Here is a 15,153-nt window from a genome sequence, read left to right as displayed (position 1 = left end):
GTTCGCGCGGGCAGCGCCGGTGCCCGCCACCTTCCCGGCCCCATCCCGCTCTCCCCTATGGCATCTATAGGGTGCACATAGGGGTTGCCCCGCCCCGCTCGGCCGGGAGAGGCGGTGCCGCTACCGGAGCCGCCGCCGTTGGGACTACGGCTCCCGGCCTGCCCTGCCCTGCCGTGCCATGGCGGACATCCGCGGTGAGCGGGCCCCGGCGGGGGAGCGGGGGGGGCACCCCCGTGGGGATGGGGACCCTCGCGTGGGACAAACCGCACCCCCCCCCAAGCCCCTATATGATGCTTTACCCCCCCCCCCAATGTACACCCGCGGGGCTTGGGGCTACCTGGGGTGCTTGGGGGGGTGGGGTTTTTTTTTGGGGGGGTGGGGTTTTGGGGGGGTGTGTGGGTTTTTTTTGGGGGGGCAGAGGGTTATTTCTGCACATACCCCCCCCCTCAAAGTCCGGCTTCCCTCCCGCAGTGTTCCCCCTGTCCTGCGCCGTGCAGAGCTATTCCTGGGGGAAGCTGGGGCTGCAGAGCGAGGTGGCCAAGCTGCTGGTCAGCAGCGACCCCCTGGTCCGCATCCAGCCCGACCAGCCCTACGCGGAGGTGAGTGCTCAGCCGCGCGTCCGTCCCGTCATCCCGTCCCTCCCCGCGTCCGTCCCAACCGGCTCAGGGAGGGATGCGGATCCCCTGCCTGTCCCCTATAGCCCCCCTCCGGGGGGAGGAGGAGAGGAGAAGCCCGGCGTGACTCAGCCCCCGTGGCCGCATCGATCGACTCCGGGGCCAAGGAGCCTCCGGAAAAGCCCAAGTCATCCCCGTTGGGTCCGTCCGTCCGTCTGTCTGTCTGTCTCCTGCAGCTCTGGATGGGTGCGCACCCCCGGGGCGACGCCGTCATCCGGGATAACCGCATCCCCCAAAAGACGTTGGGCCAGTGGATCGCCAACAACCCCGCCTGCCTGGGGGCGAAGGTGAAGGATGCCTTCCAGGGTCGCCTGCCCTTCCTCTTCAAGGTGCTGTCGGTCAACACCGCCCTCTCCATCCAGGCGCACCCCAACAAGGTAGGGAAGAACCCCGGGGCGAGGGCGGGACGGATGCCCCGGCTGGACCCCGTGTCCCCAGGGAGGTCACCCAGCTCCCCCCCGCCCCCCCCGGCTTCTTCCAGGAGCTGGCGGCGAAGCTGCACGCCCAGTTCCCCGAGCACTACCCCGACGCCAACCACAAGCCCGAAATGGCCGTCGCTCTCACCCCCTTCGAAGGCTTGTGCGGCTTTCGGCCCGTGGAGGAGATCGTCTCCTTCCTCCAGAGTAAGGACGGCGAGGGAGGGCGGTCGCGAGGTCGGACCCCGATGCCACCTTTGGGGCGGGGACGGTGGCTGCGGTACCTCGGGATGGGGGTGCCGGGCTCGCCCGTGGTCAGCGGCCACCGGGGATGACTTGTGCCGGCCACCCCGGCAGCCGTCCCCGAGCTGCGGGCGCTGATCGGGGAGGTGGCGGCGGAACAACTGGAACGCAGCGGGAGCGACGACCCCCGGGGAGTCTCGGCAGCCCTCCGCGTCTGCTTCACCCGCCTGATGAAGAGCGAGAAGAAGTTCTTCGTCGACCAGCTGAACATGCTGGTGAAGAGGATCTCCCAGGAAGGTGGGTCCTCCCTGCCCGCCGGCGGCCCCCCCCCAGAGCATTTTTTTGGGGGGAAGGGGGGGCTGCCTTTAGGGGAGGAGAGGGGACACCCCCCTCAGCGTTACGCCTGGTCTCTGCCCACGCAGCGGCAGAGGGGAAGGACACGTCAGGGAGCAACGGGGACCTGCTGCTGCGGCTGCACTCCCAGTACCCGGGGGACATCGGCTGCTTCACCATTTATTTCCTCAACCTGGTGAGGCTGGAGCCGGGGGAAGCCATGTTCCTGGGAGCCAACGAGCCCCACGCCTACCTGCACGGAGGTGAGCATCTCGGTGGGCTTTCCTCGCAGGGACTGTCCCCTGCTGAGGGTGGCCGCGGTGTCCTGCACGAGGTTGGACCCCCCCCCCCACGCACACCCCGGGACGCGCGGGTGGGCTGACAGCACCGCCTCGTCCCCGCAGACTGCGTGGAGTGCATGGCGTGTTCGGATAACACGGTGCGCGCCGGGCTCACCCCCAAATTCATCGACGTCCTCACCTTGTGCGAGATGCTCAACTACACGCCGGCGCCCAGCAGCTCCAAGATCTTCCCGGCCACGCAGAGCCAGCTCGACCCCAGCGTCTACCTCTACGACCCGCCCGTGCCAGACTTCGCCATCATGAGGATAGAGGTGAGCGAGGACGGGTCCGCTTTGGGGACGCGGGGGGGCATGGCTGCAGGCTGGGAACGGGGATGACCCCCCCCTCTTCCAGTTGTCCAAAGAGAAGGAAAGCTGGGGGAGACTCGAGCCGCGGCGACCCTTTGCGTTGCAGATCCCCCCCGCCATCAAGCTGTACCTCGTCTCCGCCGTGGACTCTGCCAGCATCTTGTTGGTGATCCAAGGGACGGCCGTGGGCACCTCCACGGCCGCGGCCTCCGAAATGACTCTGCGTCGCGGCTCCGTGCTCTTCATCTCTGCCAACGAGAGCATCTCCCTCCACCTCTCCTCGCCGGACGGGATGCTGCTCTTCCGAGCCTGCTGCCTCCTCTGAGCGGGACCCGGGATGCTTCCCCCATCACTCAACGTTCGAGTAGATAGAAACTGGCCTGGGCAAAGTCATCTCGCTTGGAAGTTTCCCCTCCGGCTATTAAACCCCCGAAACAGCCCGTACCCGATGCGTAGAGAGCAATTCCACGAACTGACTCCTCGGACGTGGCGCGGAGCGAGAGCATCTCCTCTCGCAGCCACATCCCCGTAGCGTTATCCCCTCTGGGTGCTGCTAATGCCGTACGGCGACTCCTTTTATTCTTTTCTTCCCCCCCCCCCCCCCCCACCTCTCCTCTTCCTTCTCGCCAAGAAGCAGCAGGGAGGCCTGAGGTCTGCACCCCGGGTCTTGAGCATCTCTGCCCGGCTTCTAGGAGCTGCTGTTTCCCCCCTGCAAATGTGATGCTGAGGCTTTCTGCTGCTCCTGGGGGCCCGGTGGGCTCTTCCCCGAGCCTGGCCCGTGGCAGGTAGTCCTCCGAGCCACATCGCCCCCTTCCCCGGCTGTAAAAAAGGGGGGCCGCTTGGCAGGGGGATGGAGCCGGAGAGCCTCCGGTGCTGTGAATAAAGTGGTGACTTTGTCCTCGGTGTAGGGCAGCGTGGTATAGGGAGGAGGAGGAGGATGGGGAAGAAGCCGTGGTGTTTGCAGGGCATGGGGACCAGAAGGTGGGGGCAGCTCTGGCATCCCCACCCCCCCCCCCCGCCGCCCGCTCCCCAGCTCCGACCTTTCCCTCATCGCCCCGCAGCAGCATCAGCCCGGGGAAACGGGGAAAAATGCGACGAGGGAAATGGGATCGCTCTGAAAATGCGTCGGGTCAGGGCAGGAGCCGTCCCGAGCGGGGCTGCTGGGGGGAGTGGGGCTCAGCCCCCTGCCACAGCACCAATCCACGCTCCCAGTAATGAGATCCAGTTTATTGAGTGCTTCCTTCAACAAGGAAAATACAAAAAAAACACCCCCAAACCCCAAAACAAACCAGTTCAGCTCTCTAGACATCAGATATGTAAATAAGGTTTCTTTATAAGAACCTGATTGTCCTCTAGTAGAGCAGGACCGTGAGTTAAGGCAGCTTTTAAGGTTCACAGCAGGTAGACTCTCCGGTCATCCCAAATCCGCAGAGCTGGCATGAGGGCGGGCGGGGGGGGGGGGGCGTGCTGCCCCTCGCCTGCATCAAAGCAGCTTTGGGGAGAACCCGGAACGAGCCATTAGCTCCAAACCCGGAACTGATGGACTTCAGGGGTCCCCGGGGAGGCTGGGAGGTCAGCAGCCTGCCCCAATGTGCTCCGTTGGGTTCCCCCCACCACCACCCCCCCATCTTATCCATCTTTGGTTCAGGTCAGCCCAGGTTTTGGGAGGAGGAAACCTGGCAGTAATTAATTGCAATTAAATGAAGCAGCTCTCCGCCGGCCAGCGCTGACCCCGACCTTGCTGGCTTGGCCTCAGCCTGCCAGGGAGAAGGGGTGACTAAAGCTAAAATAAATAGAAACGGGGTCTCTGAGGAGTTCGACCCCACCATCAACCACCTCTTAGCGAGGGAGGGCAGCCCGTGTCCGAGGCCGGGTCCTAATCCTCGACGCGGCCGATTAAAGGAGGAAAAGATGAGGTCGGGCAAACTGAAGAGCATTTGCTGCTGGGTCTCCCAACTCCTTCTTTCCCTTCGTACCTCCATGGAGGTGGCCAGGCTCTGCCGCTCCTTCCTCCCTCCCTGCCCCACCAGGTGACGGGTCCCGTCCAGGCCACCTAAACGCCACCCTGCCACCTCTCCCTGATATTGCTAAGTGAAAGGAAAAGTCCTCTGGGGTTGGTTGATTGCCGCCGCTCACCACGAGTGGCATCGCAGCATCGTTCGGTCCCTGCGTCACCATCCCGGCGCGGGACACGGACACCGACAGCCATCCCACGGGACAAAGAAAGTGCTGGATTTTGACCTTTTCTTGCACGATCCCAGCCGAGCGGCGTCTACTGGATCACGCAGGAGAGAGAATCTCCAAAACAACAGGGGCAAGAAGAAGAGGCGACGGGTTTCGGGGGGATGAGATCCAGATCTTCGTCATCGGGGACCTCGTCGAGGTGGTACCCATCCTGCAGCAGCTGCCGGCTCAGGTCCTGGTTCACCTGCTGGGGTGGGGAGGCGGAGCTGGTTAAAATTAGTCCCGGTTTAGTTAAAATTTAGGTCCCCGGGCTTGCAAAGGGCAAGGGCGTACAGACGCCGAGCGGAACGGGGACGAGGGAACCTGTGGGGACCGCGCCGTCGGAGCCGAACCCCTGGACTTGCCTCGGCGGAGGAGTAGCCCGAGGAACATCTGGATCCCGGCTCCCCGTCGCTAAGAGAAGAAGGAAACGGTCAGAGCCAGCTGGGAAGCGGCGTCTTTGCTCGGGATGCAGACACGGGAATCTCCGAGGGCGGGGAGGGGGGGTGGGGAAGGGAGCCGGCAGCGTAACCCCAAGGGATTTGTTAAATTTGGGACAACAGGAGCATTTCGCTGCTCTACAAGTGACAAGGTGAATCAATCCCCCCCCCCAAAAAAATAAGCCGGCTGTGAGCCTGCAACACCCACCCCCCCCAAAAATCCTGGGCTATTCCCCCAGTTCCCACCTGTCCGAATCGAGGGAGACCAAGTTCTCATCCGCCGTCTGGCTGAGCGCCGTGTAGCCCTTGTTAAACTTCACCGACCTGCGGGAAAGCAGAGGAGCGAGCCCAACCCCAGGCATTTGGGTGGGAAAATGCAACCACAGAGCCCAGGGACAGAGGAGCCGGAGCGGAAATCCCTGTCCCCAACGTCCCTTCCCATCCAGGCGCTGTCCAGGGCCACCACCATCTAAAAATAAACTCCATCTTGGCTCCCTGATTAAATCCTTAACACCAAACCATCCTCAAAATAAAGAGAAGCAGCAGCGCGGCCCCTTGTAGAGCAAATCCCAACTTTTGCAGGAAAAATTCTATTTTTTTATTATATCAGATGCTTGCTGGCCGCAACAGAGCCAGCAGACTAAGGTCCCAAATTCTTAATCTTCCGAGTTTCCCAGTCTCCCCAAGGAACGTGAAAAATACACCTCGGGAAAAGAAAAAAACCCAAAAAACCCTCAAAAAACAAACAAACGAAATAAAACGGGATCGGACCTTTTAGCCGCCGGCTTCGGCTGGTGCGACGCGGGTCCCCCCAGCAGCCCCTGCCTTCGCAGCGCTGCCTTCGCCAGCTCGCGCTGCCTCTCTGAAAGCCAAGCACAGGGGCAGAGCTAAAAATACCCGAGCGCTCCCCAAAGGTCGTCTTTTTTTTTGGGGGGGGGGGGGAGGTATTGCAGGTCGGTCCTAAGGAGAGCGTGTGGGTGTTACAGTGGTTTTGGGTTTTTACGGTGGTTTTTTAATGTTTTTTTTTTTAATGGTTTTATCCCACCACGGAATAAAAAGGCTTTCGGTTACTCCCGCCCTAGGCGAGGGGTGCAGATGTCTCCCCGAATCCCGGCAGAGCCCCTGGGACGACACCGAGCATCGCTTACGGAGCTTGGCGTGAACGGAGGAAGGCTTGCTCATGATGTACGGTCCCCTTTTCTCCACCGCATCCATCGCCTTGTTCAGCCTCTTGCTTGCAGCCCAAATCAGCTAAAAAAAACCAAACAAAAAAAAACCCCAAAACCACAATTTAGTAGGATCTCTCTAAGGGGATGAAGTAAACCAGAGTCATCAGCGGGGGAGAGCTGGGAGGGAACGGCTCCTCCTCTCCAGCCCTGCGGCCGGGAGCGGAAAAGGAATAAGCAGATCTATTAGCAGATGAAAGGATTATTTGGGAACGGCGATACTAAATGAAAAGTGCAAATAGCAACCGGCAGTTTCTTTGCACCCCAAACTCCAATAATACTCAGGCGATGACGCGACGGGGGAGATTTAACCGGCAGGTTCATCAAATAAAACATAAGGATGCTTTCTTTTCATTTCTCTGCAGGTTTTGAGCCTTTTCTCCCCGCGCGACGATAAAACCACGGCGTTAAGACAGAAGCGGTGTCGCATAATCAGGTCTGAGAGTCAGGGCTTTAAGGAAAAGCCTCCCCTGTCTGTAAAGCTTTTATTGTCGAGGATGACAACGGGCAGAAAAAAAGTTCTAAAATGTAATAATTAATGAAGAAAATCGAGGAAAAAAAGCAGGAAATGGGGAGAGAGTCGGTGAGGGAGGGACGGGGAATTGGAGGAACCGAGGGAGAGGACCCGGGGTGGCGATGGGAGCGCAACCAGGATTAGCGTCAGCGTCTTAAGCCGGAATTAGCAGGGCAGAGCCTTACACGCGGGAATAACTCCGTGCGCAGGGAGCTGGGGCGGCTCGAGCCTGCGGGGTTAACGGGGCAGGCAGCAAACCGCTGCCCGCGCCCCCGGATCCCTCCGTAGGTGCTACCTATATACCCCCTGTGTATACCTATACACCCCCTACCGTATACCCCCTATACAGCCCCCTGCGCGCGCTCCGCCCCTGTGCGTATGGCCCAGCCCTATACCGCCCCCAGCCCTATACCCCCCATCCGTACACCCCATGCTGTCCCCTATGCACGTACCCTGCACTGCCCCCTCATATGTTATCCTATACTGCCCCAGCCCACCCCCGCGCTGCATATACCCTATACTGCCCCACACACCCCCCCAGCCCTATACCCCCCATACACATACCCCATACACCCCCCCAGCCCTATAGCCTCCATACATATACCCCATACACCCCCCCAGCCCTATACCCCCCATACACATACCCCATATACCCCCCCAGCCCTATAGCCTCCATACATATACCCCATACACCCCCCCAGCCCTATACCCCCCATACACATACCCCATATACCCCCCCAGCCCTATACCCCCCATACACATACCCCATACACCCCCCCAGCCCTATACCCCCCATACACATACCCTATACACCCCCCAGCCCTACAGCCTCCATGCACGTACCCTATACCACCCCATACACCCCATGTACATACTCTATATGCCCCCTACACCCCCAGCCCTATACCCTCCATGCACGTACCCTATACCACCCCATACACCCCATGCACACACCCTATATGCCCCATACACCCCCAGCCCTATACCCTCCATGCACGTACCCTATACCGCCCCATACGCCCCATGTACATACTCTATATGCCCCATACACCCCCCAGCCCTATACCCTCCATGCACGTACCCTATATGCTCCATACACCCTGCTAGCCCTATACCCTCCATGCACGTACCCTATACTGCCCCATACACCCCCCCCAGCCCCATACACCCCATGTACATACCTTACACTGCCCCATACACCCCTCCAGCCCTATACCCTCCACGTACATACCCTATACCGCCCCATACACCCCCCCCCTCCGGCCCCACACACCCCACGCACGTACCCCCGGCCCCCGCCGCCCGCCGGTTCTGCTCGCAGCCGGATCGCCGCCGCCCGTCGCCATAGCCGCCCGACGCCCCGCCTCCGCGCCGCCCACCAATGGCAAGGCGAGGCGGCGGGGGCCAGCCAATGGGAGGCGGGGAAAGTGGCGCGCCCCTTCGCCGCGCATGCGCACCGCGGTCTACCCAGCCGCGACAGCCGCGACAGCCGCGACAGCCGCGACAGCCGCGACAGCCGCGCAACGAGGAACCCCTTCCCTGCCTGAATTCTTGTTTCTGAAAAATTCCCTTTTTCCAGCGGGGGAAAATATAGAATAACCCAAAATAATTTCACTTTTCCTCCCCCCCCCCTTTTTTTTTTTTTTTTTTTTAACAGAGGTGGAAAACCGGCTCTCCCGAGCACCAGAAACGATTCCCAGCCCTGCCACGAGCAGGCTTCGTTAAGCCCTACCCTTATCCAGCATCTGCATGGGCAGGGGGGTTCGTGTCAGCCTTCCTCTTCCTCCTCCTCCCCAAATCCGAGAGTGCCAGAGGGTCGCCGTGTCCCCCCCCCGACACATCCTTACCTTTCCCTTCCCGACGGCGCTCAGGCAAGGCCACGGACGCCGGCTTTGCCAAGCAAATAATTATTTTTAAGCTCTTCCACGTACTCTCTTAGAAGAGCAGGTTTCCAGTTTGTTTCTTCCTTTTCCCCATTAAAAAAAAAAAACAATCAAATAATAAATCGCACGAGCCACCGCCTCAGTCAAACCATTTTTTTCTCCTTTATTAGGTCCAACTTCGCATCGCATACATTGTGACTCAATAAAGGAAGAAGTTCTGGCAAATAAAAGGTAATATTTTAAACGTTTGTGTCTCCGGGTGACCGCGTACAATCAGGTAGCATCAGCGAAATGCTCGAGTACTGCACCTGGAACAGAAAAAGAACAGAAAAGCCATTAAAGCAACAGCCCAGTAGCTCCACCAAGCTCCCCTGCGGTCTCAAATGAGTTATTTCCATCGCTCGCTTTTACTCTCAAAGCCCAGTTTAATCACACTCAGCCCCCAAAATGCAGTTACCGCTTTCCCAGCGCAGCTCAGTACCCCCTTGCCCCACGACATTTTAATCCACCTTCATTTTAGCTGTTTTCCAGCTTCAAAAATACTCAGTTTGGCTCTAAAAAGGCAGTAAGACAAGTGGTTTTCCTCGACTTGATGCCGCTGCGATCAGGATCAAATATTTCACACGCCGCTCCTGAAATTATCTGTTCGGGCTAATGGATATTCTGCACGCAGAGCGGTTAAATCTGGCTATGCTACAGCCGATCGGATTATTCTGTAAGCAAGGGGCCCTCCAAATTAGTGCTTAATTACAGGAAAAGATGCTATTGTAAGCGTTAACGTGAAGAAACTTCAGTGTTGTTGGGTGACTACCATCAGCGGGGCCCGTTTTCTAGCATAAGCTAGTAATTAGTGTCTCCCAGTTTGCTAAATTGGCTAGACTGCGACAATAAAACGAACGTTTGGGCATTTCTAGAGGAAATGACCCTGCCAGCCTTTCCCAGACCCACGGAGGGCAAGGAAGAGGACTGTCTCTTTGCCAGGAGAGTTTTAGGGTACGAGAATCCCTCGCCGAGACTCTCGGAAGCGACAGCATCCCTTACCGATACAGTTTATGCTTTGTCCAGGCCCAGTTCCTCCGGAGTGGAGATTCCCAGTTCACTCAAAGTTGGTCTAAGTTCCTGGATAACGTAAGGATAGATTTCCTTGTGAGGTCCTGCCTTGTCCTAGATGAAAAGGAATGGCGTTATTCGGACAGCAAGCTGTCGTTGAGCTCCGCCGTACACCAGGCAGGTTCGCTCACGAGGACAGGAGACCGCAGCGCGGCTTCATCCTACACCGAAACTCGTGTACAGCTAGACTGGAAATTCCTCCCGCCAACCAACCGTGGCTGCAAAGCATCCCAGAATAATCCTGAACTCCCCTTCAGGGGATTTGTAGATTATTCTTAACACTTGACACCTTTCCCTCACTTAACTGATGTGATGCGTGTATCGCATCACACACAACTACGAGGCTCCTCGAACGAGGGATGTTTTGCAAACCAGCCCGAAGACCGCTTACGGTATGAAGTAAAAGGGGGGAAAAAAATAAAATCAGCTTTTGGGCAAACCCGAGAGAAAAACGTAACTTGCTTCAATATTAAGGGAAAAACATCACTCCTGAATAATATTTGGGCAGGACTCCGGGAAGACCATAAATTTGCCCGCAAGTGCTGATGAACCGACTTGTCCCCTACACGGTGGGGAACCAGAAAAAAAAAAAAAAGGAGAAATAAGGAAAACACATAAAGATTCTTCCATTGGTCTTATGTCTCTAAAACCAGCGGAAGAGTTTCAGTTCTACTGAAGAACGCAGAAACAGCGGCCCGAGAAGCAGCTGATCGTGGAGTAGAGTTTGAAGCAGGCGGTTTCCACCAGCTAGCAGCAAAGACCTCCACCGCCAGTCCTCCTCGGTTGTGGCAAAAACCAGTTGGAAGAGCACGGCTGCTGGCTTCTGCGACTGAAATGAAGAACTCCTGCCTCCTAGTTTAACTCCCCGTCAGGTGAAGGCTGGACTCAGGTTTCAAGGTGCTGGTTGATGTTGTTTTTTTCAAGCCTACGCAGCTGAGTTACTACTCCCAGCCAGCTCAGAAGCCAGTAAGCCGCCTTCGCTTGAGATATTTCTAGTAATTAATTAAAGGAAGAAAAAGCCTTAAAGATTTTCCCACCAGAGTCGGCATCAGGAAAGGAAAATATGACCGTTAAGAACGTTACACTTGTGAAGCTGTGCTGTTGAATACTCTTACCTCAAAATAATTATTTCAAGCCACCGAGCACGTGCTCATAAACGAAGCTATTGATTCTGGCAGCAGGAAATAGCTGTTTGCCTTTGCACCACTAACAGCAAGGCAAGAAAAAAACTCTTTGGTCTCTCAGCGACGCGAACGCAGCAGTTACGCTACCATTCCACTCACCTTTACAACTTCTAAGATGCGGACGGCACTGGCAAAATCATTTAACCGTCTGCACGCCCTCAGAGCCGCATCGATGATTTTTGGTTCCGGAACAAGGTCATAACCCACAAGCGTGTTTATGCCTGCAAATATAAGGAAACACCAAGAGGAACCGGGCATCAGCTCATCACGTTATCAAAAGGAACCTGTTGGCGTTAATTTGCTCCACCTCCTGCAAGAATTAAGTATTGCCACACCACCAGTCGCCATTAGAAGCTGATTACAATTTTCACTGCTATTTTAGGGACGCGCACACCCGGCCAAGGGTTTTCTTTTGCTCTTCTCCCTCTCACTGTCGCGGATTTTAACATTTCATCTGGTTTCATCCACGCTCCCAAAAGGAGTCAGTGTCTGTGCTGCAGCACATCAGTTACGGAATCGTTAAGAAATCCAAATGACTTCGTTCCTGCAGGTTTAATGAAACTAGAACTCGAGCTGCTGTCTAGTCCTTTCCTTTCCAAGGGAGCCATCCAGGTGATGCTGAAACAATCCCTCTGGCTGCTATGCAAACACATTTATAAGCTCTAACAGGAGCTCCTTTAATAGGAGCTGGCAACTCCACAGCAAACAACAACTGAAGACAGTGAGTTACGGCCAAGCCATTAAGTCAAAGTCCAAAGTAAAACGCGTGTGGTTAACTCACTAAGCAACAGCTGAGCTCAAATCCGCTTTCCTCAGAGCAAACGTTTCTCTCCCTCTCATCCAGGTGTTTAATTGCATATTCTGAGGCACTAAAATTGACAAAGCCTGGACTCCCACCTTGCCTCGTACCCCCATTCTCCCTCATTCTGCACGCCGTGGTTCCTTCCGACCCGCTTGCTCGGTTGGTGAGGTGCCAGGGCTGAGCGAACAGCAGCACGCCAACCGCGGGCACGCACGGTGCAGCCAGATGACTCAGAACAGATAAAGAAAAATAAATACCCCCACTGGGTATTTACCGGATCGCTCTCCTACACCAAACTCCCAGTTTTCACTATTTTTGCTCTCTGACAGCAAAGTAAAAACCAGTTGTTATTTCCGGTCACAAAACTATTACAAAGCAGTTATATTTACTCCACGTTACCCTTCCCTTTTCGTTCAGCGTACCTTTCCTGAGCTCCCAGGCATCAATATCTGGCTTGTTGAAATACGTCACCCAGCGAGCATCAAATTCTTCATCTGATTCTTGTGACCCGTGAGAGTAGCAGCGGGCTGGCAGTACAGCTGAAGGCAGAAAGAAAGGAAGAGACTTTGAGCAAACAGAAAATAACTGTACTTTAGTCCTGACCGAGAGACCAAAAGCCATAAAAATATATATTTCACTCTCTACATTTCGTCTGGATCAGTCCTCAGCCTGGATAAGCACTGGATGAATAGAGTTTATTAAATATCGGTTGGTTGTTTTGTGGCAAAGCGTGTATTTTCGGTTCTAAATCACGCTTCCAAAGTATTCCTTAAGAGCAGTTTTCTGGGATCCCTGTTTCTGTAAGATACAGGGATTTCTCCCTCTTCCCAGAGCCAAGCAAGCCAGAGCAAGGTCATACACACGTTACTTCATCAACAGACGCTCCAAAGCAGCGCAGTTGTTCTGTTCCCCACATTCAACCCTTCCCAAAACCACGGGACGTGTCCGTGCAGAGAGTTTAGCTACACAAATCAGTTTTTTGGTGGCATTCCTTCCAGAAATAAACCCCTCTATCCCATTTGTTTTACATTACCCACTCAAGATGAATACACCGGTTTATTCCAGAGTAAGCTCCCACTATAGACAACTCCTGAAATTGCTTCAGAACCGATTTTGTAATCCAGGAAAAGCAGATTTCCCCACCAACAGACTGATTGCGACGGATGACTCGACAGCAACGAGCTGCAGGTCTTCGATTCCACCGCAAGCTCAGAGCTGACGAAGGCTCGTGCCAAAGCGGGTTTAGGAATCCGCGCAAAATAACCTTGCCAGTTTGAAGCTCCGCTTCAGAGGAAATCAGATATACCCGGTTGCTTTCTTCCCTTCTTAACCTAGCACGAACCGCTCACGCCGACCAACTACAAAGTTTTAGTGAAATGAAGGAAACACCCCCCCCGCCCCCCCCCCACCCCGGTTGTATTTTTGCATCATTTCCAGATCTGCTTTTCTACTTTGAAGATCGCAGCAAGCAGCATCCTAATTCTACATAAAATAACGGAGCAAACCCCAACAATTTCAAGGAATGTCTGCAGCCTCGTTAAATGACAGCCTAATCAGAACGCAATCCAGATTTTTAACTCAATTTAACGTGGTTCAGCGTTTCAGCTGTAAATCTAGTTTATGCAATGCCTCCCAAACTATGAAAATATTTTATCTTCTTAACTAAATGAGAGGCCAAGACAGAATTATAATATTCTTTTGTAGGGAGATTCTCCCTTCCCAGCTCCAAAAGAGATCTTTGACCCTGCTTTCTCCAAGAAATCACATGCGTAGCCGAGCTCGGAGCACGAGCACTCCTCTTGAAATGCTAAATCTCTACATCTCTAAACACTCCTGTGCCCAGGCAGGGAGGGACACTGCTGAAAAACCCGCAGACGCTGGTCGTTTTGGGGGGGAGGATACTATTTTTCCTCTAAATGCAAAGCAAATCCTACAGAGAAAGAGCAAACCTCAGTTTGAGAAAAGTTCTCCAATGCCGTATTTAAGTGGAAAAACCCCTATAATTTTTCCAAAACGCAAAGCCCCGAGGGCGCCGGGAAAGGCGAACGGGGTCAGGAGCGTAACGCGGGGCGGTTGTAATACAAGACCTTGGAAACGAAGAACATGGAGCCCGCTCGTTAGCAAAGGCCCGGAGAAGCGAGGGAAACGAGCGGCCGGGGCTCAGCAGGAGTACAAAGGCACTGCGAGTAAAGAATTGTAACGGAGCTAAAAAAATAAATAGATAAGGGTTTTAAGGAGTATCCTGGAAATCCCAGCGTGCGAACTGAACGACCACCATTTAGTACTTTATCCACTCCCTACCACAAGCGTTTCATTCAGGCGTGCTGCAGGAGAGGCACACACGGCTCTTGGAGCTTTTTAAACGCGACGGCTGTCTGTTAATTAGCTATTAATTGAGATGCACAGGCACCGTCTTCTCCGCAGGCTCGGTATTTTCGCTCCAGTTTCCTGGTCAGCGCCTGGCTGTGGCTGCTTTTCCTCCTCCTCCTATTAATTGAGGTGTTAATAAGCGAAACGAGAGGAGAGGAGAGGAGGGCAGGGCTGGCCCCCACCCGGGGCAAGGCTCGGTGTGTCCGTGTGTCTCCCCCCCCCCCCCGCCCTTCCCCGGGGCCCGGGCCGCGGAGGTCACCACCGACCTCCGTCAATGTCACCTTCGCGGGAGGCCCGGGGAAAGCGCCGCCGGCCCCCCGCCACAGCCACAGCCCCGGCAAAGGGCCCGGCGCCCCGCAAGAGGCCGGTAACGGTGGGCACCGGGAGGGGGAAGGCGGTGGGAGCCGGTGGGCCCGGCGGAGGCGGTTTGCGCTAGGCCGCAGGCGCGGCCTGCCCTCGAGTGACGCCGGCGGGTCATTACAAGGACAAGGAGCTACCGGTCGGGGCCCCCGCCGCCGAGAGCTTACCGGAGTCAGGTCTCTGGGGACCGAACCTGAACCGAACCGGGGTGGGAACAAAGGGAAAGACAACGGGCGACCGCTCACCTGCGGGTCGGCGGACGGCGGCTCGGAGGCCGGAGACGGTGCAACGGCGGAGGATGGCGGCGGCGGCAGGCAGCATGGCGGCGGGGAAGGAAGGAAGGAAGGAAGGAAGGAAAGAAGGAAGGAAGGAAGAAGAAAGGAAGGAAGCACCGGGCAGCGGGGGCGCGCGCCGCTCGCTCGCTCGCGACACCGGACCGCGCGCGCTGCGGGCACTGGCGGGGCGGGGGGAAGAGGCGGCGGCTACGGCGGCGCCGCGGGGACAAACGGCGCCGCCGCGTGAGGGCGGGAAGGCCGCAAGGGGCGGGGCTCAGACCGTCGTCTGCGGGGAGGTGTGAGCCGCCATTTTGTGGCGGGGAAGGGGATGGAGGTGAGGGCGCTGTCCGGCTCTGCCGCCGTAGGAAAGGCAGCTCGGAGTGGCTTTGGGTTGGCGTCTGGGGTGGCCTGGTGTTCGCTCTGCGGCTTGGCAGCGCCGCTAGCTGTGCTG

General features: G+C 56.4%; 3 protein-coding genes across 5 annotated transcripts; 1 reads left to right on the top strand and 2 right to left on the bottom strand.

The window, feature by feature from the left end:
• The first annotated feature begins 44 nt into the window (after positions 1 to 44).
• On the top strand, positions 45 to 2,759 carry MPI (mannose phosphate isomerase). Of its 2 annotated transcripts, none has more exons than XM_054836804.1 (8): positions 45 to 194; positions 472 to 599; positions 851 to 1,051; positions 1,156 to 1,297; positions 1,448 to 1,630; positions 1,756 to 1,929; positions 2,071 to 2,279; positions 2,422 to 2,759. In XM_054836804.1, the coding sequence occupies exons 1-8, from the start codon at positions 179 to 181 to the stop codon at positions 2,638 to 2,640; spliced, it is 1,272 nt and encodes a 423-aa protein (XP_054692779.1). In that variant the 5' UTR covers positions 45 to 178; the 3' UTR covers positions 2,641 to 2,759. The 2 variants fall into 2 exon arrangements, with proteins under 2 accessions (XP_054692779.1, XP_054692780.1); XM_054836805.1 differs by having other exon boundaries at positions 172 to 194; positions 498 to 599.
• A 768-nt stretch (positions 2,760 to 3,527) lies between these two features.
• FAM219B (family with sequence similarity 219 member B) lies at positions 3,528 to 8,080 on the bottom strand. 2 transcript variants are annotated; one of them, XM_054836657.1, is made up of 6 exons: positions 8,005 to 8,080; positions 6,127 to 6,229; positions 5,750 to 5,840; positions 5,225 to 5,302; positions 4,904 to 4,952; positions 3,528 to 4,746 (listed from the first exon to the last, which is right to left on the bottom strand). In XM_054836657.1, the coding sequence occupies exons 1-6, from the start codon at positions 8,062 to 8,064 to the stop codon at positions 4,588 to 4,590; spliced, it is 540 nt and encodes a 179-aa protein (XP_054692632.1). In that variant the 5' UTR covers positions 8,065 to 8,080; the 3' UTR covers positions 3,528 to 4,587. The 2 variants fall into 2 exon arrangements, with proteins under 2 accessions (XP_054692632.1, XP_054692634.1); XM_054836659.1 differs by having other exon boundaries at positions 3,528 to 4,743.
• A 659-nt stretch (positions 8,081 to 8,739) lies between these two features.
• Positions 8,740 to 14,938, bottom strand: LOC129210665 (cytochrome c oxidase subunit 5A, mitochondrial). Its single transcript, XM_054836656.1, has 5 exons — positions 14,673 to 14,938; positions 12,120 to 12,236; positions 10,995 to 11,116; positions 9,643 to 9,765; positions 8,740 to 8,909 (listed from the first exon to the last, which is right to left on the bottom strand). Exons 1-4 carry the CDS (start codon positions 14,746 to 14,748, stop codon positions 9,652 to 9,654), a joined length of 429 nt encoding a protein of 142 aa, XP_054692631.1. The 5' UTR covers positions 14,749 to 14,938; the 3' UTR covers positions 8,740 to 8,909; positions 9,643 to 9,651.
• Positions 14,939 to 15,153: the final 215 nt, after the last annotated feature.

This window comes from Grus americana, chromosome 10 (genome assembly GCF_028858705.1).
Source record: "Grus americana isolate bGruAme1 chromosome 10, bGruAme1.mat, whole genome shotgun sequence".
Classification (NCBI taxonomy): Eukaryota; Metazoa; Chordata; class Aves; order Gruiformes; family Gruidae; genus Grus; species Grus americana.
The sequence above is the reverse complement of the archived record's forward strand: the minus strand, read 5'-3'. Positions and strand labels throughout refer to the sequence as shown.